At 34.3% G+C, this 25,089-nt stretch overlaps 2 protein-coding genes across 4 annotated transcripts in view; both read left to right on the top strand.

The window, feature by feature from the left end:
* Positions 1–25,089, top strand: part of LOC135833142 (seipin-like) — a 213,346-nt gene that overhangs the window by 51,796 nt on the left and 136,461 nt on the right. The window lies entirely within an intron of this gene.
* On the top strand, positions 12,136–23,866 carry LOC135833133 (acyl-CoA synthetase short-chain family member 3, mitochondrial). Of its 2 annotated transcripts, none has more exons than XM_065346779.1 (14): positions 12,136–12,533; positions 17,364–17,520; positions 17,625–17,769; positions 17,974–18,118; positions 18,200–18,296; positions 19,429–19,640; positions 19,721–19,949; positions 20,058–20,168; positions 21,310–21,382; positions 21,469–21,595; positions 22,108–22,253; positions 22,334–22,556; positions 22,656–22,831; positions 22,940–23,866. In XM_065346779.1, exons 1-14 carry the CDS (start codon positions 12,413–12,415, stop codon positions 23,033–23,035), a joined length of 2,058 nt encoding a protein of 685 aa, XP_065202851.1. In that variant the 5' UTR covers positions 12,136–12,412; the 3' UTR covers positions 23,036–23,866. The 2 variants fall into 2 exon arrangements, with proteins under 2 accessions (XP_065202851.1, XP_065202853.1); XM_065346781.1 differs by lacking the exon at positions 12,136–12,533 and adding an exon at positions 14,913–15,076.

The raw sequence follows: 25,089 nt of genomic DNA, 5'->3' as shown, positions 1-25,089 counted from the left end.
AAGTTGAACCTGTTGAAATACAAGTTGGTATTTGTACTTATGATACTCGTATTAAACTTCCTTTACTTTGCAAATCCAACGTATTGATTAAGCGCGAATCGCGAATTATTTTTGTAGCATAATATTTAACGTTTCATCTGCGTAATATCATTGCATATCAGTTGTTTTTTAAATTTTCCGAGAAATACCAAATAAATTCAACTTATGACAATGACACAGATATTGAATTTTTCAAGGTTATCTCTGTGTTATGAATAGGAGAAAAGTCTAATTACTCATTGATGATAAAATAATAATCAGTTCGAATGATGCTGTATAAAAAGTGATGAGAAAGAAGTACAGCTATTGAAAAACAATTTAGAATAATTACTCATCGAATAACACAGATCTCTCTTTAATTGGGTTCAAGTTTTAAAACTTTGAGAATGTTCAAACATTTTTTGAAAAAATTTCAATTGAACGTATGCTTACGGAATTTTGCTCAAAAAAGCTAGTACCTTATACGTAAATACGTATGTTGAACATTTTTTTTTTTTTTTTAAATGAAAAAATGTTTATAAAGGTTTGTTTCCAGCTCGGTCTTCTAGTTGATGAAAAGGAAGTGGGTTCTTATTACTCTGTATAACCTTGAATTTCACGAGCTCACAATATTAGCTCATAGGTACACATATTTCTGAGAATATTTTTATAGAAATCCCTATATTTCAATTTGAATTTTGATTTGTTGTACCTACTCGGAGATGACTCGTGAAGTATGATGGATTTTACCGAATACGTAATTGATTACGACAAATGTATAATCAAATCACAATTTTTATAAGCTTATGAAGTCAGCGGATGTACGTGTTTTTTTACTTCTTTTCCTCGACAGACTTTCGACAAATCGAACATTAAAGGGTGAGAAAATTATTCCCCGATTTTTGTTTTTCCACTATTTGCAAAAAAAAGTGCTGCCGGTAGCCCTCCACTTAGTTTTTAAAAAAAATTGAAAAATGAGAAAAAGTTCAAATTTCTTTGTTTTGCGTCTGAATTTTTCAAAATAATCCCCAATTGGAAAAAATGGTTCTTTATTGGCCATTGGGTCATTCAACTCTTATTCAACATGGCTTTACTATAGTCTTAAACTTGAGTGTATTGAACAGAGAGAAAAGAAAATTACTTACTTTAGTTACTTTTGGATTAAAGGCATCTTCTATGTTGTTGTTGTATCTCCCGAATGCCGAAATCCCGAAAAAAATTTCTTTTAAAGAATTCTTATTCAGAAATTTGAACAAATGAGCATTATAGGTACTTCGAATACAAAACGTACGCACTAAAAATTATGAAAAAATTGAAATGTGGAGAAATCAGTCAAAGTTAATAAGAAAAATGAAAGACATCTTAAATGAATGAAACAAATCAGAAAAGATGAAATTTGAAAATTAAAAAAGCCTTAGAAAAAATCGGATCTTCAGTAAGAAAATTGAACCAAATGAGCACAAAAGCAAAAGTTGAATTTTGTAACTTGAAATGGTCCAGAATACAATAAAAAAGAATTTTGGTAATTGAATTGAAAAATTTAAGCTGCTAGAAAAGTTTGATCTACAGTGGAAAAATCAATCCTAAGTGTGGAAAAGCTCACCTCAAATCAATAAAATAACTAAACAAATGATCGTGTAATTTAAAAAAAGTTCAAATTTTTTACAAATTGTGCTCTATATTTGAAAAAAGACGTACTTACCTAATTTTGCTGGCCACATATACCTACATATTTGTGAAAATAAATTGAACACTTTTTTTAAAAAAATCGAAACAAAAAAATGTCTTCTTTTTTCTCAATAATTGAGAGAAATAGTTATATTCAAACGATTCTCAACTGTTGAGAGCCACGACTCTTGCCTTGCTTCGGCTTTGCTTGGGTGTGAGGTTATTGATGTAAAAATGGTTGCATAACCATTTGCCTAAAAATGTTATCAATTTGGTGGACATATTCTACTCTCAAGGAAGGTGCCCCAGGTAACATGCACCGATTTAAATGATTCTTGCACCATTGGATAGAGGACATCGAACATAGTCTACCACAAAATTTTCAGCTGCTGAAGTTGATTTTTCGATTTTTCAGAGCAATTTTTCAATTTTTCAATTTTCACATAGCAATTTTGAAAAATTGGCCAAATATAGTCGGCGCAGGTCGCATACCGAAACCTTCAATATTATTTGGGCATTTCAATACATATAATAAGACTAGCCCACGGTGAAATTTTCAGCTGCTGAAGTTGATATTTGACCCTTCCAGGGCGATTTTGAAAAATTGGCCAAAAATGGTCGGCGGAGGTCGCATACCAAAACCTTCAATATTATTTGGGCATTTCAATACTTATGATAAGACTAGTCCACCGTGAAATTTTCAGCTGCTAAGTAAATATTTGAGCCCTCCAGGGCGATTTTTTGATTTTCATATTGCAATTTTGAAAAATTGGCCAAAAATAGTCGGCGGAGGTCGCATACCAAAACCTTCAATATTATTTGGGCATTTCAATACATATGATGAGACTAGCCCACGGTGAAATTTTCAGCTGCTAAGTAAATATTTGAGCCCTCCAGGGCGATTTTTTGATTTTCATATTGCAATTTTGAAAAATTGGCCAAAAATAGTCGGCGGAGGTCGCATACCAAAACCTATGATATGGTGAGATATGGCCCAACTACGTAAGTAGTCATTCGTCGAATAACTAGTAAGTAGGTATTCGATGAATGCCTAGTATAACGAAAACGTAAGTGATGGGAACGTGTTAACTTCTAGAGGTGACTTCAATAAATATAGAAAAAGGCGCCAAGCGCGATGCATATATAATGCAACGCGCCCACGAGCCGAACCAGTTGATCTTCGCTATAGCTTGGAGAAGTTGTACTTTCACTTGCATCTTCGACAAGATGCACTTAGTCGCATCCGCTACTTGCCGCGCAAGATGTAGTTAGGCTAATTCGCATTAGAAGTTCATCTCAGTAGATGATCATGGTATAGGTATCTCGAGCTCGCCGGTGCTAGGTCATAACATGTACTTCGTATTTTGGAAATCCATCAGATGTTATAGGCTGATGAGACACCCTGTTGGGGGTGTCTCTCCCCTTTTTTACCGATGTCGCCCCCTTCTATAGGGGTTAATTTGTATCTTTCGCGTGTAGGAAATAAGTATACTATTTCGTCGCGTACATCTCGGACATGAGTCAATCAACCCGGGCATTGACCATGTTTCTCGTCTGGATAAGCACCCTCTGAAACCCAACCAACCCCTGCCGACCATGTCTAGTATTAGGGACATACCGAAGAGGCAGGAAAAATGGACAGTTCGTGAACCTGATAAGTAAGTTATCATAATCAATTAATTGGTACAAACCACCCCTATTCGTGGTTATTCTATATCCATATGTAGGCAAAGTTAGGGTATATTTATGATTATTTCATGTATATGTCAGCCCTATTCAATCTCTAAACAATATAAAATAATTTAGCTTATTTTATATTTTCATGTCTGTTTATAACAATAAATCATTTGTCACGCTAAATCGACTAGTAGACTTGTTGTTAGACACAGACTTCTGTGCATATAGTAAATTCTGGTATGACTTCTAAACGCTCTCCGACCCACTCAAACTAGCCAGGAATAGGGAAAATATAACTACCTATGTAGAGATATTTGGCCTTCTCACCTCAGTAATATTTCTCATAATATTTCTATACATAGTTATGCAAGAATTAACTATATCACCTTCAATATTATTTGGGCATTTCAATACATATGATGAGACTAGCCCACGGTGAAATTTTCAGCTGCTGAAGTTGATATTTGAGCCCTCCAGAGCGATTTTTAGATTTTCACAATTGCTATGTGAAAATCGAAAAATTGCTCTGAAAAATCGAAATATCAACTTCAGCAGCTGAAAATTTTGTGGTAGACTATGTTTGATGTCCTCTATCCAATGGTGCAAGAATCATCAAAATCGGCGCATGTCACCTGGGGCACCTCCCTTGTCAGTAAGTTTTAAAATTACATATTATTTCGAGCAATTTTTATATTAGGAAGTTTTCAAATTTTAAAGCTTCTAAGTGTGTGATTTTTATTTCAATTTTAAAAGCAGTTGAATATACTGTTATAGAAAAAGATCTCATCTTTGTCGAGGTTCACAGAATTTTTTAAAACCTCGAGGAGGAGAAGATCTTTTTCTATGTAAGTATAACTGGATTTAACTGTGTTCAAAATTGAAGAAAAAACTATATAATCGCTGTAATGTGGAAATTGCTCGAAATATGTAATTTTAAAACTTACTGATGAGAATGCCCGCGAAATTGATAATATTGAGACAAATAGTTATGCAACCATTCCTACATCAATTGCCTAACGAGCGTCTGAATGTTTCTCCAAGCTTTTTTAAAAGCTTTTTACTAGAAATATGATCGAAAAATGGTATTTAATTGAAATAAATCACGTCCTGCGTAAGGAAATAAATCTACCCAAAAAAAGAGCCAAATTTGGCACTCCAAATAGCAATAACCATACGATTAACGAAAACCTATACGAAAATGTCGCCCGCCTTGCCTTTGGCAACGTGCGTAGCTGTTATTTTGAAACAGATTATCGCCTATTTAAGAAATGAACTGTTAATCAATACTTACACCGAACGCGCGATGATAAATTATACGCCTTAAAAGTTGTGAGACGAGAACTAAACGCCAGTATTCCTATACCTGGTTTGAATTGGAAATGCTATACACAATACCAGCGAATCGTAGGTAATTATTGTGGCCGGACGATTCGACATTTTCAAGGTAATTAGAATAAACCTGACGGACATTTTGTGTGTCTCGAATCTCGAGAGTTATTCGAGTTGAGGAATAAAGGAAGTCGGGTAATTACGGCGGGTTTTAGGTTTGATTTTTGGGAGATTTTTTGTTGTTGGTGCAGACGAGGTCGCGTCTGATCGAAATTTCCAGGTAATTGCGTGATGTTTCATTCAAATTTTGGAGTATCTGTGTGTAACATTGTAACGATACCCCTATCGTATGTGACGTGATGTAGAATTACGTTATTAGGTAGATTTGGACCGATTTACTCGAAGATGTGTTATGAGAGAAATCAATTATTTAATTTACAGCCTGTGGCACATGCGTCAGTTGAATTACCTGAACGGTTTTGTTTTATACTGGTTTATAAATATTGAAATTCTGAAACCGTTGAAAATATTCTAGAGATGAATTGGAAAGGGATAGCTCGAGTGTCTGTTTTTTCAAAAGGCAATTTTGAAAAATGTATTCTATACTTCTTTCATGAGAAAAAATTGAACGAACGAGCTTTCGTTTCGTTTTACCAAAAATTTTAGAATTGAACTTGGTATTTAAAATTATCAATTTTGAAACCAGAAAAATTCCATTAATTTATTCGTTATCGTTCTTCCTGGTCCTGGAACAAAAAAAAATATTGGGATAAAGGATGAAAAAATATATGACTACGTGTAATCCAGGTAACTAGTTTAATAACGCAGACAAATACGCCGCCACATCAAATTGCGAATATTTATACACACGAAGTATCTCGCGAACGCGTAAAATGGAGATTTACGAGCTTATTTTCGAGTGTTTTCACAATTGAACCGAGTTCAAAAGAAATAATGTAATTTTGCCACCGGTGAAATGAAATTATAATAGCTGAAAAACGTTAAATTATCGCAGTCCTCCGTAATAAAGGATTCGGTGAGGGGGGGGGTGGAACGGTTCGCCGATTTCCCCTTCGTCTTTCTATTACTGTTTTACTCGTAATACATTTGTTTTGAAGAACATTTTCGCCGGAGTTTGTATATAGCAGTAGCAGTAGCAGGAGGTATGTGTATGTATAGCCTCAAAAAGAGTAGAGATTTATTTTACGGTATTAACTTACCACTTACCTCGGCTTCCCCCCGTCCCGCAACACGCGGCATGCGGTACACACGCCTGATAAGATACGCGTTTTCCCACTCGTAATTTACAATCTATCGTTGGATGTTCGATGCGCGTTTGTTTTACGATGCTGCCGAAGCCGATGCCGAATGCTACACGCTGTACGAAATGGCTGAACCGAAGTCAAGATAAAAACTGATATATGTTTATCGTTTGTATATAGACAACGAAGCTAAATACTTTGTTGCGGCGCATCCCTCGCTCATTTTTTTGAAAAATCCCATCTCTCTCTCTCGCTCTATTTATACGTGTATAATATTTCGCGTGTATTGCTTTATTCGATTAGTCTATACCGTTGCGGTTGTGTACATGGTACAGCTTTCCTTCGATAGGATATTTATAATGGTACATGTTCGGTTGGTTGGTAGTGGTTGCGATACGATACAGTGAACTTTGATGCTGTGTAACAATCAATTGGTCGATGGGTGAATTGAGGGAAGGGTGTTGGAGGATGAGGGAATGCAAATTGGCGAAATGAAAGAGAAATGGTTGTGGAACGTCGTGGAAATATTGACGTGTGGTTGCGAATAGTTTAGTTTTTAAATAATGGATTTTTAAAATTTTTGTCCATTTCATTGTAGGGTATGTTTTCTGCTCCATCAGTTTGACCTTTTTTAATTTTCCTGAGCTTCTGAAAATAGTCTGAAGGTGAACTTTCGTTGGGATAGTTGTCTTTCTGTGCCATATTCTTGCTAACTTGAATGTCTCTGTTGCTCCTTGAAGGTCATATCACGATATCCATTCGGTTACCTCGCCAATCTCATTTGGCTGCCTTTATTTCGTCGCACAATCGTTTGGTGCAGTCAGTTTTATTTGAACCTGCAGGATTGTTGACCTAATCAAGGGTTAACTAAGAATAAGTACATATTCTTCGGAACACGAATAGCCCTACTGCAATAAAATATTCAGGGTAAACACAGGTAATACTCGTATATGTAATTAATATTGTGGTTAGGAGCTATGGGCTCGTCCGCATTTTCGGCGTCTTCTTCCGACTTGTTTTTCTTCAGACTCATACGCCTCGTTTATATTATCGTTATCCATTGTAATTAAAAACGTAAAAATTACTTGAATAAGAAAGAGCTTCTTGTCAAAATTCAAAATCATTTCTCAATTTGAAAAAAAAGACAAAACTAAATCAACAAAAAATTTTATTAAAATTCAAACTTTCATGACCAGTAAGCTTCAAGCTCTGAAAAAATGATTCCTAATGGAATTCAGACAATATTGGGGAGTGGTTGTACATACTTCAGATTTGGATACTACATATAACCGGGTACCAGTAAAACAAAACGTAAGATAAACAAGTTGCCTATTTTGAAAATTGAATGGGCAAAATCAAAATCCAATTTTGACCATGGGGGTCACAGTTGTGTTTTGAAAAATGAACCAAATCGCCCATTATGACTTTTTTCCAAACTTGCAAATTGAAGGGGCTACAAATGATTTTTAATTTTAAAAAATCGAGATGAAAAAAATTGATGCGGAAATGAATACTACGTCAAAAAATAAACAAATTTTGATATGATCATTTTTTTTCTTAATCCAAAATTTAAGAAGTTTTTGAAGCTTGAAAATTGTAAATTTAATTAAATTCTAAGCAAATCGGAAATTGTTGAGATTCAAAAATTTTTTGAATTTTTGAGTAAGAAAAAGAATTATTATAACAAAATTTCTCTATTTTTTGACGTAGTATTCATTTCCGCATTTATTTTTTTCATCGCGACTTTTTGAAATTGAAAATCATTCGTAGCCCCTTCAATTTTCGAGGTGGTCAAAAAGTCATAATGGGTAATTTTGTTCATTTTTCATAGTATGTAAGTACTACCGACCCCATGGTCAAAATTAATTGGATTTTGGCTCTTGGATTTTGAAAAAGTATTTTGCCCCTTCAATTTTGAAGATAGCCTCACCTTCACATAACTTTTTTTCTTAGTGGTATCGCGGTTGTATCCAAATCTGAAGTTTGTACCACCACTTCCCGGACACCATGTATAGATATGTGTTGTGTTTTAGCAGTGAGAAATGCGATTTTTACCATCTCATTATTATTGATTATTCAATCGTAAAGAATACAACTTGCTTTCACGTGAAAACGACATAAAAAATACTTGTGATGACTGAAGATTTGCAAATACGGTTCTTTTCTATACTTAATGGCTTAATTTTGTAGTGATGAAAATTCGAACCTTTTTTGATTTGAAAAATTGAGGAATTACAGTTTTTTTTTCATTTATGCGAAATTCGTGAGTCCAAAGCCATAAAAGCTATATGTATGTACTTAGTTACCTTTAATTGGGTGATACTTTTGCTATGGCTGATGACGTCGTTGTCTACTTCGGTGGAAAGAAAGTTCCTTAGATGTGTTGAGAACAAATTTTTTAAAACTGAATGTAGGTGAGGGTCTATGACAAAGCGAGAACCCTCTTACAATCATGAACAATAATTTCATTGATAACTATTATTTACATGTATACATGGTGTGCATTTGTTGATCTGACAATCTTCGTAAACAAGAAAGATGAATCAATTTCCATTCGAATACTTGGATCATTGAAAAGATCATACTACGTTGGTGACAAGTGCTTTTTCAAGACCTATGTACTCGTACTTGTACCTATACATACGAGTATAGGTTATCGAATGCATGTGTATGACATAAAAATGCTGGTATGTAAATATGTAACAATTATCGCGGCGTTTGAATCACCAAGTTTTGTATGCAGATTTTCTTACCTATTAAACTTACTTGGAACCCTTCGTATTAGCATAATCGTCGAGTAGGTGAATTAGAAATAATTTTAAAACGTCACTGTCTCACCATCAGACAGGTGTTGATACGCTGTGTTTTAATAACGGGCTATTACTTACGCACGTCAAAACATAAGATTTACACCACTTGAATTTTAAAACATTTCCTCAGAAAGCATATCTTTCGATGTTTTGGCCTAATTAAGGCCAAATATTTGGGAAAAAATTTTTAAGACGAATTCATCCAAAAATAAGCGATTTGCATTTTTCAACTGCTTATAGTAGTAAAATTCCAAAAATGGTCTTGGATTTTTACAACAGTTACATAAATCGACGCAGAATTTCAAGTATTCTCATTTGGGACTTAGGCTATTTTTCCCAAAATAGGTTGAGTAGCAACAGGAATGAAAAAGCCACGATTTTTTTCGGAAATTCCTTCTCTTTGAGAGCCCTTCATCTCCTCTTCAGATGCACCATCGGTACTAAAAAAAAAATTTAACCAATTTTTAATTCAAAATGAAGGCTCTTGCCGATTTTTTTCACGATCTGCCTTAATAGGTAATTTGGTAAATAGAATTCAACAATTTTAGCCCAAGCCAAGGGAGTACGAAAGCTCCCGAAGAAAAATACAAGTTTGTCGATCCGTCGACAATTTTACCGACAAATCTGAATTTTCAAAATATGGAAAGGGAATGTTGTACAAATGTACACACCCATACCACCCTGGAATCCGCCCCTGTCATTCACACATTTTTATCTAGAATTTATTATCTATTGGTTAGTAGGTAAAGTACTCTGACGAATGAAACTCTATACGATCATCTTCCTTAATCGGGTATTCCGAGAAACCTTTTTAAACAGTGAATAGTACTAAAATTTTATTGAGATCAGGCCTGTGCAGAGGGAAATGAAATATGCAATACCTACGAGTACCTTTACAATACAATTTTTTGGATAAATTAAAATTATTTCGGTTCAGAAATTTTTCTAGTTTTAGTTTGACACGTTTTGAAAAAATAAATCAGACGTTCGCCCTAAAACACGAGTTTCACTATACTTGACCAATAACAATTGTTTGAAAAACGCTCCAGATGTAGGATTCCTCAAAACATAGAGATACATGACACTCCACTAAAAATTCACAATCGAGGAATATGTGAGAAGAATTCAGCCCTCTAAAAAAAGCTCTAAATTTCATACAAGCGAAATAAGTAATATGAAAGAAAACTTCATTAACAAGTAGCAAATTCACGACTGTCGAAGATATAAACTGAAAACGTTGATCAAAGGTACGGTTATGTGTCAGAGCAACATTGTGTTTAGAATTTTGCATCATCGCGTAACAAGCTACGATTTACAAATGGAAAAGAAAATCGTATTATAAATTCAAATTAGAAATAAACCTAATCATTTCCTGTCATTGTCTTGTTTACCTGTGGTATTTATGTTTGTAATTTAGATAATACATATATTATTCCGGTATGAATTCTCACGTGCATAATGATTTCATTTTTGATCCACAGTGCTCGTCATTTAGACAATTGCAGTGAAAAATTTGTTCTTGCAGTTACGTATGATAGAGAATAGTTTTGTAAAATTTATCCAAATAATCGAATTTTTTGAAAGAAAAATACAACTGTAATTTACTCGATTGGATATTCAAATGTCATAATTTCATCATTTTCGACACATATGAGCTTCTGGAATAAATTACATTGAATCTATAATTATTAGTGGCCTATAAAATGTTATGACAATTATCGCGTTGTTGTCTTCAACTACCTACTTGAAACATGATTTCTTTGTCGATGTGAGTGAAGTGAGTAAACATAAGTAAGATTTTTGTTGAAAAAATCCTTCCGGTTACAGAAAAGTATGGTAGGTCAAGAATAAATGACTGGTTCCCGGCTGGGATTTTGAAATTGACTAGCGGAAGTTACCACCTGTGGTAAAAGAAGAAAAAAACATTTTTTTCGCTACCTCCCCCGCGCACCTCTCCCAAAAAATGGTCAAGTTTTGACGTAAATTTCTTCTCTCGGTATATCACGAAAGATGCCCAACAATGTTGCATTAGGTCTCCTATTTCTTACTTGTAACGCTGTTCCAGTCTAGAAAATTTCTATTGAGTGCACTGAAAACATAATTCAGTAGAAATGTTCATTTTGAAATGAAAGTACAGAAAAAAAATTTAACCCCGGAAGAGCTCTTGAAAGGAAAATATGGGTCATCAAATAAAGGACATCTTCGAGCTCTTGAAAGGAAAATACGGGTCATCAAATAAAGGACATCTTCGAAAGAAGGTGTCTTTTTCGCTCCAACCCCTTCTCAACCTGTTCAGAAAGATGTGGACCAGTTTCGAAACATGGAATTTGGGATCCCTGCGTCGACCTAAGCCATTACCATCAAAATCTTGGGACCATTTTTAGGGTTCTACTAAGCCATTGAAAATTTGCAAATCGCTTATTTTTGGGTAAGTTGAGCCCATATTTTGAAAATTTCTTATTCTCGATTACTTCGTCTTAATTAGGCCAAAACATCGAAAGATGTAATTTCCGAAACAGGGGAAATATTTTGGAACCCAGTGTTGATAATTTCTTGTTCATTATTGCCAATTTGAAAAATTGAAAAAATAGCCAAAATACCGGTCAATTATTTTTGTTTTTTCGAAGTTGGCAACAATGGTCAAAAATTGGCACCATTGCGCTCCAAAATGTTTCCTCAATTTGAGAAATTATGCATATCTTACCATAATTTTTTTTAAAGCATATTTAATGATGAATGAATGTAAAATACATGATGTGAGAAGAAAACATTTTCAAAGCACGAATTTACCCAAAAAATCAGCGATTTGCAAATTTTCAAGCGCTCATTAAAGCTCTAAAAGTGGTCTTGGATAAAAATTTGTTCAATTTTAAGAACATTTTAATGCGCAACGCCTTACCTGTCTCTCCCTCCTTCAAGAGCATAAAGTCTAATGTCACAATATTGCGGCCGCGAAGAGGTGTCCTTTTGATTTTGAGGCCCTATACGTGGAAAAAGGAAACCTGTGTAGGCCTTTTTGAAAAAAAAATTGACCTTCATAAGTTCCTGCAATAGTATTTCTTCAAATCTCCGATCCTCGCTGTCTCCCCCCCCTTATAATATTTTTTAATCACGCTCATCATTTAGAAAAAAGTGCAAAAATCTTGCTGCGCCACGTCATGTAATTTTTTCATCACTTCGTACAGTCCACGTTGGTTCTTTGATTCAACGCATCAGGCTGGTTGAAAAATAAATTTTCAGTATTAATTAATATCTTCTTGGAGGGTAATTAATTCAGTTTTCATGCGGCTAGAAAAAGAAGCCGTCCAATAATATCATACGAGTGGTACTAGGTTCATAAATAATGTATGACAGTAGAATAGTTATTCCAACTTCGAGCTGGCACTTACTGGTTTTGAGTTGCTCGTGAAAGTATTGTGCGATTTTTCAGAGAACATCGCGATTACGCCTTAATTGAACAATTGCCTAAATAAACGTAATATAACAATATTTATGCTAAGTTTTCCCTAAATTACTCTCGTTATGCACACTGCACCGCTAAAATGATATGATTAGAATTGTGACAGTCGTTGTTTTAGTGTGATTTTCATTTACTTATACGAATCTAGAACTGTGTTTTTTTTTGCGAAATATTGTAAAATTTAAAACATGATTAATCAGTTAAACGGTTGTTTACAAAACGAAAACGCTTCTGGGGGCCCGTTTTTCGAGAAGATGCCCCAGACAAATTATCTCAAATCGACCAACTTGAAGGCGTGTTTTCCGACAGGTAATTAGTGTATTGTTATTTATAATCGCAATTGTTTTCAAATCAGTGTTCGAAAAATTATGATATACCAGTTGTGCCGCTGGCCTCATTTTCTGTTTCGCGTTGCACTAAAAACGTTAATTTTAAAAGTGAGTGACCACGTGTTTTTGTTGCTGTGGGAAAAACTCTGAATTTGATTTCGTTTTTAAAACGTATTCGCGACGTAAACTTGAAAGAAATTTTGTATGTATTCGTGTGAAGATAAAATGTGATGAAAAAAAATGGCAGGAAAAATTGAATGTAAAATGTATATCCAGGGTGTCTACCGGCCGGAGAAAGTACGAAATTGGAAAATGATCTAAAAAAGTACAAAAATCGGAAACCCATCAAAAATTTACGGAATTTTGAAAGGATTTTTGAAATAACAAAACAACGAATGAAGAAAATCCATGTTGGTTTTATGAAAAATTGTTGCACACAGATTTTTTTTTAATCGAAAAAAAGTGAATATTGTCTCGGTTTTCATAGTTTAGTTGAGAAATACTCAAATATGTGCGATATCAAGTCGATCGTAAATTGAGGGTTGGTGTCAAAACTCACTTTTACCATTAGAAAAAGTGCGTGTTGACATACAATTTTTTCTTTGTACCATTTTTATGCCCATAATTGGGTCCTTAGAAGTTGAGTTTTGAATGTTTTGAATGCAATTTTGAGGAAATGGAGCATTTTGGGAAACTTGATTAGTAACCAGTCTCTGGAATTCCTCCACTGAAGGACCTTCAACTTCTCAATTATGAGTTACATTTTTTCTCCAGAACCCCCACCTCAACTTATTATCATAACTTTGATTTAGTTTCCCTAATCAGTTGTTTAGAACCTCATCATGATGTAAACATGCACCTTTGAACTTACATTATAAGATCATGTGATCACGTTTTAGCTATTTTTCTATTATGCCAGCCTAGAAAAATGAGTTGAAAAATCACTCAATTACAGGTCATTGATTTTTATGTATATCTGCAAAATTAATTGTAATTGTGTCAAGTTTGGTAATGAAGCTTTCTTTAAGCCGAAGTAATCAACTTTTGAAAAGGCGACTTTTGTATCCCTCAATTTTAGATGGATCTATTTGTGAGTTGATTACTTACGAGTATGGTGGTTCTGTATCCTGCTAAATTGTTTTTGAAAGTAGGTGGGTACCATAAATGAGGTAAAATGTGTAAATTTTGTGAGGGAATCGATAACATTTAGGTGAATGGACTTGGGCAAATTCAATTCATACTAGGTACAAGGAAAAGGATACTCCAGAAGTTTTTGAACAAGGCCAACGTCACTGTTGATCCATAATCAAAAGGTTACCTTGCCTCTGCTCAGTTCTGATTACTGTAATTATCCTCAGATGAAGCAGAAATTTAAAAAAAAAACATACTTTCTAAAGAAACAACAACAACAGTACGTACTGCGTAGAATTTTCTGATTTTTTTGTCGGCGTGCGTCACTTAGGATACTCAAAAATAGGGATATCGTTCGGGGGTTGTCAGTCTTTCTTTTTCAGAAGTGTAGGGACCACTTCTTGTGTTTTAAATTGAACTAGATCATTTGGAATCAATGGTGACATTACTGGCATAGTATTTAATTTCAAAGTGCATTCAGAATACTCCCTCCCTCCTCTTAGAACAGTTGATCTCGTCATGCAGGCAAATTCGATTACTGAAGCTACAGTACATGTTCTTCTTTTATATTTCACTGATTATTTTTTGATTTTGGTGCTCTTTTTTCTCATTTTGTGGAGGTATTACCTACCTACCTAGTACCTACACATTAATCGTATTTTGAAATTTTTTAACATTTTCACATTTTCAGTACGCTGAATTATAACAACAACGCCATCTGCTCTAAATTAGTGAGCTAGGTTTTCATAAGAATTTTATGTATTTTCAGGATCGTGAACCTCAATTTTTTAAATTACTTAGGTAGAAGTACCTGTAACTACTTTAACGAGCAATTAAGAATTGTTACGAAAATTTTATAAAAGTAGCTGCCTATTCAAAATGTTAGAAAGTTCTCACTAAGTACACAGAAGTATAAGACAGGTGCGAGTTTTATGACACAAAGCATAGTTCAACAATTACACAAACAAAGCGTCATTCTCAGCAGGTAGCTTCTTATCTTTTGCTTACTTTTTCCAATCATTCACGATAGGTATAATTTTGTACTTGAAATAAATTTGGGAAAATTTACGACGTTCGTACGCATATATCCCAAGCACATTCGAGCTATCAGTGATCAATATGTACGGGTGAAAATAACACAAAACGATAGAAACGAAGTACGAACGGATAGGAAAAAATACAAAATTATATGATCACCCATCGCTACGTTAAAGTACCCACTTGAATCACTTGAATGAATTTTTTTGCATACATTTATTCGATTACTTCGAAGACGTTTCAAAGTTCCTATCAATCAGTTCGGTTTGAAATCGTGGATCAGTCAAATGTCAATTCAATAGCTATATCTTCGAACTCGGGGTTTCGTGCTTTTCAATATCATGGATTCGCAAAGTAAGATAACTTAAGTAATTAAGTATTTAGAGACTTGTACTTCAGATTCATTGTTACATGTAGATAAGAACTCGCACGTTTCTACTTCACGATTTTCAAAATTACCCTTTTGATGTTCAATTGAAGTACTCAGGTACATATATACATTATAAAATGAAACGAAAATGCGGCTTATTAATAATTTGTTTGTACTTGTGTCAGCTGAATACTCGAAGGTCAATCTCACACACGTGTTCATAGTCATAATATGCCTATTGTCTACCCTCATGGGCACCTACGTACGTAGACGTACTACCTGCAACTTTTTGTTACTCCAATTTCAAAGATATAGAATTTTGAAACTAAACGTCCTACAAAAATTTCACGAACTTTTGTGTGAGTTTTCGGAATTTTTTTTCGGGTTCAAACATATTGAAATTTTCTTGCAGGATAGGGGCTTGCACCCACAATACTTTTTTTTTTTTAAATCGTTGGCGGTATTGTTGTAGCGAGGTTTTGAAAAACGTGTAATGCGGACGATTTTTCTATTACCCTTAGTACTTAATTTCCACACTACTGTACGAGTAGATTGGGTAATCGTATAACAACAGTATAGAATCAAGAGCTCACCAGTTTAGTTGACGTTTGAAACTACTGATTTGAAGGACATAACTGATGAATAAAAATGTTACTTTATGCAAAGTCAAAATACCTTATACGATTATTTAATTCAAGAATAATTAGGTACCTACGTAAGTATACGTACCCGCAACTTTTAGAATGTCCATTCGTATTCTCCTACAAACAAGCTACTCATTCGGTGTGATTTATGCTCAGAGAGGTATGCATAATTTTTTTGAGCTATGACTTTAAATTTTAGGAAATGTAAAAACGGTTTCTTGTAAATCACCTTAAATATCTAGTGGAAAATTTATCGCGAACGTAAACGCAATTTTGCATAAGTTTTTGAAAATTATCCGATTATTGGGGAACTTAAATAGGCAGCCAAAATTTTGTGATGTTTCCTTACTCTGCTGAAGTGATTAATTAAATTCATCTCCCTTGAAATAAGTAATTTTCAAAAATTCAGATTTCAGATTTTAAAACTATAAGTACATATTAAAAAAAAAAAAATTAAATGCAGTCGTTATAAGTCAAGTCACTTTTTTATTTGAATTTGTCATAAATTGAGAATTAAGGCACTGAACAAGAAACAATCCAAAACAGGATTTACTTTTTTGAAAATATAAATAATTATGTAATGAAAAGGAAATATTTTTCTTGAGTTAGGTATTGATAAAGACACGCGTAAAAGTATTGTTTTGCAATTTCAATGAGTTTTTCAGGTGCATGAGTCTTGTAAGTGTGGCTTGTCCTAATGAACAAATGCAAATCGTCAACAAAGTTATGCTTAATTATTTAAAATTGAGCAACCTAGATTTTTTATTTTGAAAAAATTTACTACTCATATTTTCTAGAATATTAATCTCATAACTACATATAAAAATTGCAGTTCTTATTCATGGGGTATAAAATTTCCAAAAAAAAATTGCAGCAATGTATATGTACAATACAGAGAATGAAATTTAAACAAATCATCCCAATATGGCTTTGGGTAGATGTAGTGAAACTTGCCAGAGATGTATGTACAACTTCCCTGGTGGATTAACTGCAAAGGAGGCCACGAAATATAATTATGTTAGGATAACGTTCTTGCCCCCCAAGTCGTCGTCGTTTTTCTTCACACCATGATATTCGTGCTACCTGGTTCCACGTAAATAGAATTATTATTACTGGTGCGAATAACAACGTTCATTGACGAAGTCAGAAAACGTGTCAAGTGAACGTCACCCATTCAAATTTTTTTCTTTTGGTTTTTTAGCTTCAACTGCTAGTAATAATCAGAATGAAGGTGTCTTGTTTGGAAATATTCGTGCGCTCAGATTTTCCTCGATTGACATGATTTTTTTTCTCAACAGAATTGAATTTAACTTTTCAAATACGTATTCTTTTCCAAGCCGAGAAAGAGACCATTTTGTAGTGTGTGGCAGTAATGAAAAATGTTGCCACTTGTAAAACCAAAACATGCGGAGAATCTACTTGAAATTTGCCTTTTTAGTGAGTCAAATCGGCTCAGCCGAGCAGAATACTCGACAGTGGCTGAAGTAATTTTTAAAATGGTGGCGTAAAAAATGTCTGAAAAATTGGTGGCGATGGCGGCACAGAGCTCTAATTGATAGTATCCCTTTATTATTACAGTATTTCGAAATATATTAGCAATTAGCATATTCTTTTTATGATGTTCAAGGTCGTGAAAATACCTACCATAGTAGAAAGTATGAAGAAGCATTTAGAAAATCGATGGAAGACCCAGAAACATTTTGGGCTGAAGTGGCCAAAGTTGTCGACTGGGTGAAACCATGGGATAAAGTGTTGGATAATACTAATCAACCGTTCACAAAATGGTAGGTTTAATAACCATCAAACCCATTCATCACCATACATACCTTGAAAAAAATTAAGTACAAGTGATTTTTAACAACGAAAATGACCCACGTGCCATTATTAGGTTTGTCGGAGGTGAACTGAACGCCTGCTACAATACTGTTGATCGTCACGTGTTGGCCGGAAAAGGAAATAAAATTGCTCTTATACATAATAGCCCAGTAACCAAAACCATTAGAAAAGTTACCTACAAAGAACTACAAGATACGGTAAGGTATTACGATTACACATCATTCCCTCTAATTTTCGAATGATACTAACAAATAACATTCTTCAGATAAGTCCTAATTTGTTTGTTTTGCCTATTCGCAAACGTGGAAATTCCCCCGCAAAACGCGAATTTCCACGTATCTATATCACATATGCTACATATCTCGCGATTAACTAGACATACAATGTATGTACATATACAGGTGTCTGCGCTTGCAGGTGCTTTAGCACAGTACGGAGTTCAAAAAGGAGACAGAGTTTTGATCTATATGCCTTTAATACCAGAAACTATCATGGCTATGCTGGCAACGGTGCGAATAGGTGCTGTACATTCAGTCGTTTTTGGAGGTGAATAATCTTGAAAATTGAAACGTCGTAGAAGAAGATATTTTTACTCGCATGATTTAATTATGGATTTCTTTTTCAAAGGATTTGCCGCCAGAGAACTACGAACTAGGATTGAACACGCTCAACCGAAAGTCATAATTGCTGCGAACTGTGGCGTTGAACCAAATAAAATAATCAAGTATGCACTTTTTCATTTTCAAAAAAATAGATTGAAATTCGTGTATTGGAAAATCTCAGATTGATAAGCTCAAGTGCTTTTACCTTACCCATTCTTTTGAAAGTTTTCCTACTCTTTGAGGAAATTTTTAAGGGCATTGGGCAGTTTCTTGCTTAAATTTCAAAGCAATTTCCAATAAAGAGAAGTTATTGAAAAATTTAAACACCCGTCTCCTCCCCCCCCAAGATTTCATGCATTAAGTTGAAAGGAGTGGGGTAGGCGGTACTAAAAAACACTTTCACAACTCACAGATCGCTTTAATTAGCTAGGTAAAAAGTAAAATTGTTGTTGATAAATTGTCTTTGTCATATGATGACATCAACCGATGATAATATGAATGTACATATATTCGAGTAATTTACATTCCGAGTTCAATCACCTTTCATTTTTCTTGTTAGTTTATCTAATTGCTTTTTGACTTGTGAAAAATCTCAAGGACACCGAAATTAAGGGAAATAGTTCACAATAAGACGAAAGTGAACAATTATTTTCGGAAATGGGTTAAAACCCAATTCAGAAGAAGCCCAAGAGTTAGAAGTTGGAATTAGTGATGAATTATTCAAAAATTTGCCTACTTCTGACCCCTGACAATCGTATGGACATACTTTTCAATTCGTTTATTGTATGTACTACGAGCTTACTTTTGTTGTGACAAATAAAAACTGGATGTAAATGAACCGAATAGCGCATACGTACATTTGATAAATTACAGTTTTTGACGTATCAGAGGCGTGAGCTTTCTGTGGTCTTCAGAGAAATGAATACCTAATTCGAAAATTGAGTCAAACTACATGTTTGTGGCTCAAAAACAAATACTTGTTAATTTTTTATCGTAATACATACTAGCGCTACATAGGTGGCGTGGGATGAAACTACACTCATCACAAATGCTCTGACTGATTAATTTAAATTTGAAATATCCATGAAATTCAAATTAACCAATCAGAAGGTTTTTGATAAGATTTAGATCCCATTTCAGCAAGTCCCGGTACCCCCTCTTGATTTTCACTTTTTCCCTACGTATCTTAAATTGTACATACTGCTTTATGTAATACCTACACTTTGTTTCTAAACCACAAAAATCAATTTCCAGATACAAAGATATACTAAACGAAGCCCTGAGCGAAGCAAAATCCAAACCGAATCGTTGCATTATATTCCAAAGACCTAATTTAGAGAAAGCCGAACTCATCAAAGAATTCGACGTATCATGGGACGAAGCGATAGTTTCATTCCCTCCTCACCCTTGCGTTCCAGTCGAAGCCAATCATCCCCTATACATTCTCTATACATCAGGCACTACAGGCAGGCGAAAATATTTTAACCATATTTGCGCATTTATACCTTATGGTATAAACTTAGTGGTCATTGTGTAATTTTTATAGATAGCCCTAAAGGCGTTTTAAGGCCGACTGGAGGTCATTTAGCCACTTTGTGTTGGACAATGCATACTATTTATGGTATGTCCGGAGATGATGTATGGTGGACGGCTTCTGATATGGGCTGGGTAGTAGGTCATTCGTATATTTGTTATGGACCACTGAGCGCAGGATTGACCTCTGTTATGTACGAAGGAAAACCAGATAGAACCCCAGATCCAGGTCAATATTTTCGGTAAGTTCTTGGATGAAAATTTACCCATACTCCTCCTTAATCATCCGGGCCGCGCAATGGAGCTCATAAGAATCAGGTACATTTTCAAACATTTTCGACTGTTTTCAGCGTAATTCACGATCATAAAGTAAACGGATTATTAACTGCGCCCACCGCCCTTCGAGTCATTAAAAGGGAAGATCCAAATATCGAGTATGGGAAAAAGTATTCCACGAAGTCGTAAGTTTCATTTGTTGTGTGATTGCCCTTAAAAACGGCCATAGCCCGTTTGCGCACGGCTATAGTCTTTTCCCCTTTTTTTGCATAGGCCATTTGCACGTGTTTGAGAACAAACATGATATTTCTTAATTTTTCAGAGTTTCTATGAGTGGTTACTAATATACGAGTAGGTGAAATAAATTGAACTGGAAAGAGCAAAAAAGATTGCTTACTTAGTTTTTTTTTATTTGTATGGTTTTATTTACACTGCCTTTCGAGTTGCTTTGGTAGTTTTTGTACTCTCGATATGACTTCACACCTGTGGCCTCAAGTATTCGCTCAATTGTCGTTGTGGTGGGGTTTCTCATCGAAAAGGCGTTTCTAAATGTACCAACCACTAAAATTTTAAATGTTTAGTTTCATTTTTAGATGTTTGACGAATTTTTGTAAATTCAATCAAAAGATAAAATTGAGGTTTTGTTTACATAATGTCTTATTGTTGATCTCTTAAATCAATTTTTGGAGCCTTTTTCAGAACATTTTTAGGTTATCCAGTTTTGGGAAAATTGTGAAAAAAGCCCAAAATGAAATTTAGCATCTTTTCATCACAAGGAAATTTAATAATCTGCTGGAGACTAGAAAGGTTCAAAACTACCATCAATCGATTTGAATGGCAAAAATAAGATTTGAACGAAATTTCAGCCCTTTATCTCAATTTGAACAAATTTCCAGTTTTCAATAAAAAACGAGGCAATTTTGAATTTTTTCAAATTTATTGAAAATTGAGAAATGAAATTCAGTGATGGAAATTTGTTCTGGTGGTGTATTTTCGTGTGCTTTTTCGACTCGTTTTTTTTTTTAAATCCGAAAATTATCCGCTGTTTGGGACTCGGGTGAGGAAGGGGGGTATTGAAGCAAAAAAAGAGTTCGCCCAGAGCGGAAGATACCTGAATCCGGCCCTATTGAAATCCAAGTGGAACCATCGTTAGAATAATAGCGAATACATACCACTCTGAAAATTCTCAATCTAAACACGCGCAAATGGGCCATTGGTTTTCGGCCAATTTAAAAAAAAAAAAAAACACACCCAAATATCTTTTTACCTTGAAAACGTCCGAGTCATTTTGAACGCACGCAGCTGATCAAAATAATCCTTTTATAGACTGCGAACATTGTTTGTTGCTGGAGAGCATTGTGATTACGAAAGCTTATTATGGGCCCATAACGTTTTCCAAGTAAGATATACCTCGATGTGAGTAATTTGTTGACCAACTTTAGAAAATAAAAGTAATCAATTTTACTTTTTCCCATTCTTCAATAGGCACCTATATTGAATCATTGGTGGCAAACTGAAACTGGTCATGCCATAACCGCATCTTGTATAGGGTTAGAACATAGCACAAATCCTCCAAGATATTCAGCCGGAATGCCTTTCCCAGGATACAATGGTAAATGGATTCTTACAAGGGACCCCCTCCCCTTATGATAATCTCCGATTAAAATGAAACTTGCATTGGTATTGAGAGACCCTCAAAGATACCCCATACTCCAATTTTCAGCTGCTCAAGTTGATTTTTCGATTTTTGGCGAACGATTGAACTTCATGAGTTCAAATTTTGGCCAAAGACAGTCTTCTAGATGCCTGATCGACTCATACCAGCCCTAGCTGGATCCAGCCGTCCAGTCAGAAAACAGAATTTCTTACTGTTTGTTTCACATCTTTTCTGTGAATTCGAAAAATGTCCGTTTCCTCCCACCATATGAACTTGAGCAGCTGAAATTTTGGCCGAAGGGTGTATGCTTGATACCTTATCCACTAAACTACCATCGGCCGAATCTGGAATCATAAACCGAATTTTGTACCTATCTGGTTGCTTATGTACTGATATTAGAAAATTTCCCTTGTTAGTTAAAATTTTAATCGATTTGAATTCTAACATACAAAATGATTGTTCAACAGTGAAGATTTTACGTGATGATGGCACCGAATGTAATACTCATGAACTTGGTCGAATTACCGTGAAATTACCCCTCCCCCCTGGAACAATGTGTACTTTATACAGAGCAGATGAAAGATTTGTTGAAACCTATTTCAAAAAATTCGAGGTAACTAACGCCTTCAGATCGATACCTACTTAATGACTGAATTCTTCTGTAGACATAAGTAAATGTTCAAACGTTTGTAGGGTTATTACGATACGATGGATGCCGGTTATAAAGACGAACACGGTTACATTTATGTTACCGCAAGAGATGACGATGTTATTAATGTTTCTGGCCATCGACTATCTACTGCAGCTCTCGAAGATGTCGCTTTATCCCATCCTGATATTGCCGATGCTACTGTAGTTGGCGTTCCTGAACCCACCAAAGGAGAGATACCACTCTGTCTGTATGTTACGAAAACAGGTCAATATAATACGTACTTTGACTTAGCCCGATCAATCGATCAATTTATTCTGCGAATTGACCCCTCATAATGATATTCGGCTCCGATTTATACCTCAGGTTGCCAAAAATCTGATAAAGAAATAAACAGCGAGCTTGTGAACTTGGTTCGTAATTTAGTTGGTCCAATTGCTGCATTTCAAATAACAACGCCCGTTAAAGCACTACCACGAACTAGATCTGGTAAAATAGCGCGAAAATCCATTTCAGATCTCGCTAGAAATAAGTTTGTTAAGGTAATTAGTCCCGAGTTATTATGGTCAAAGTTTTCTGTATATCTTCATGAAAACTTCGAAAGCGTGAATCTGAATTGGATAGCTTTGTTTAAACCTTCATATTTCTAGATTTCAGCGACTATCGAAGATCCCACTGTATACAAAGGTATTAAAGAAGCTTTGATGAAAGTAGGATATGCCAAGCAAGCGCCCGACCCACAGTGAAATTTTCGAAAAAAATTACCAACCGAACATATAATTATGTAGTATTTCGACTGTAGAAAGCATAACGTTTTTCTTTGTTTCGTTCTATACGTTTTTTATAAACTCTAAATTGAAAAAAAAATTATGTATATGTTTCTTCAATCATGCACTACCTACTCGTGATAGGTACTTACATACATAACTTCAACTTATGCATAATTTAATTGCATGTGCTGTGTTGAAGAATACAACCTGTTCAGTTTCGAGAAATGTTTCAATGTTTTCATTCGTCGTAAACATTGAATTGTATTTCAAAGAACTTTATATCGATTTTTATTTATGCCGTCGTTTCGTAGAACGGTAATATTTGCATATTTCTAACCGTATTCTAAAGATGTGAAATAATTACAATTGAGTACATGACACCTATACCTTTACTTACCTATGTATTAAATCGCCATCGAAGCGTTTGAATTCTATGTTTTGCATTCAATAACACATAGATATCTACCTACGTGTGCATCTTCACGAAAAATGTTAATTATTGGGTGCTATCAACACTTTATAGCTTCCCAATCATCATTGCCATTGGAAAAAATATTTTCATAAAAAGTGAAAATAATTTTTCCTTTGTGATTTTTTTCGTTTTCAAGTAGGTACCCTTGCGAAACGAAGTGACTGTACACAAATTTCACGAGCAATGTGATTTACTTAAGAGTGTCAAAGTATTTAAGTATACTTAATCTTTATTCTTAGATTTATGAAAATATAAATTATTTTAATACCTATCATTAGTTCGATATGAATGTATTTAAACTTGTATATCCATGAAGTAAAATTTGTACATGTGAATTTCCTTCTATAAGTACCTACCTTTTCTTTTCTTTTTTTGCAAAATGATACAAAAAAAGGTACAAAATACAAAACTCAAAGCATTTAATGCACAATACGACCAATCGAGAGTAGATACGTCGCGCTAGACTCCAGAACACATGCAGTTAATTTCAAACACAAAAAAAATCCGAAAAGAAATAATGAAACAATAACAATGCACCAAAACATAAAAACTAATAAGTGTAGGTGAAAAAAATTTCAAAATATTAAACCGGTTCAACTCACTTTTTTATGCGAGTATAAATGACAAATATTTCTCTATTGTTACTTATTTAATTAGATTTAGTTTTCCCTAAAAAAATGGTTTCTTCACCATAGATGGGTAGGTTTTTATTGACAATTTAATTCAAGTAAATCCAAATAGAAATATAAGGAAACTTATTTTAACATTAGTTGAGATATTCTTGAACAAGGTAACAATGTTGACTAGATCGACGTTTAGAGCCAGCCATGGCTTTCTTCAGATTCTGATTTTGCCTTAATCAACTAATCTTATTGGAGTGTTAAAAACTGATGATGAAATAGATGAAAATCAGTTTTAGCTTGAAGGTGGGAAATACCTCAACAATAAATACGGAAGCATTAGGAATATGTATTATTCTAGCTGCAACATCTCTCTGTAATTAGGTGTAGGCTGGTCTGTCATTTTTGGATTCAGCATATATTTTACAACTGCAAAACTATGATTTTTTCAAGAGTCCTTTTTTGTAAAAAATGAAAAAATATGATCAATTTTACGAAAATCTTGGAAGTTTTATGCAGTAGATCCTAGATACCTACTGAAAAAATGGAAAAAATTATAAGAAATGAAATTTTATTTTTTATTCTACATATTTTATTTATTTTTAATAATGTATCTGAGGTTCTACAGCGTAAAATCTCCAGATTTCTGCAAAATTTGTCATATTTTTTTCATTCTCTACAAAAAATACTGTTTTAAAATTTTTGTAAATGTCATAGTTTTCAAATTATAAAAAGTACGCTAATGGAAAGAAATGGCGGACCAGCATACCTTCCTCCCCCCGTCACCAATTTTTGAATTTTTTATTGATGAGTCGCGTCGTTTCTCCTCATAGAAAAAAAAATCAATTCGTCTATTCAGCTACCCAAAACCTTTGGATGGCCAATGAGGTAGCAAATTGAATTCAATTTCCTTGTTTCTAGGCTGTCCAGGCTAATTA

Source organism: Planococcus citri, chromosome 1 (genome assembly GCF_950023065.1).
Source record: "Planococcus citri chromosome 1, ihPlaCitr1.1, whole genome shotgun sequence".
Taxonomy (NCBI): domain Eukaryota; kingdom Metazoa; phylum Arthropoda; class Insecta; order Hemiptera; family Pseudococcidae; genus Planococcus; species Planococcus citri.
Note: the sequence above shows the minus strand (reverse complement) of the source record. Positions and strands in the feature narration are given on the sequence as shown.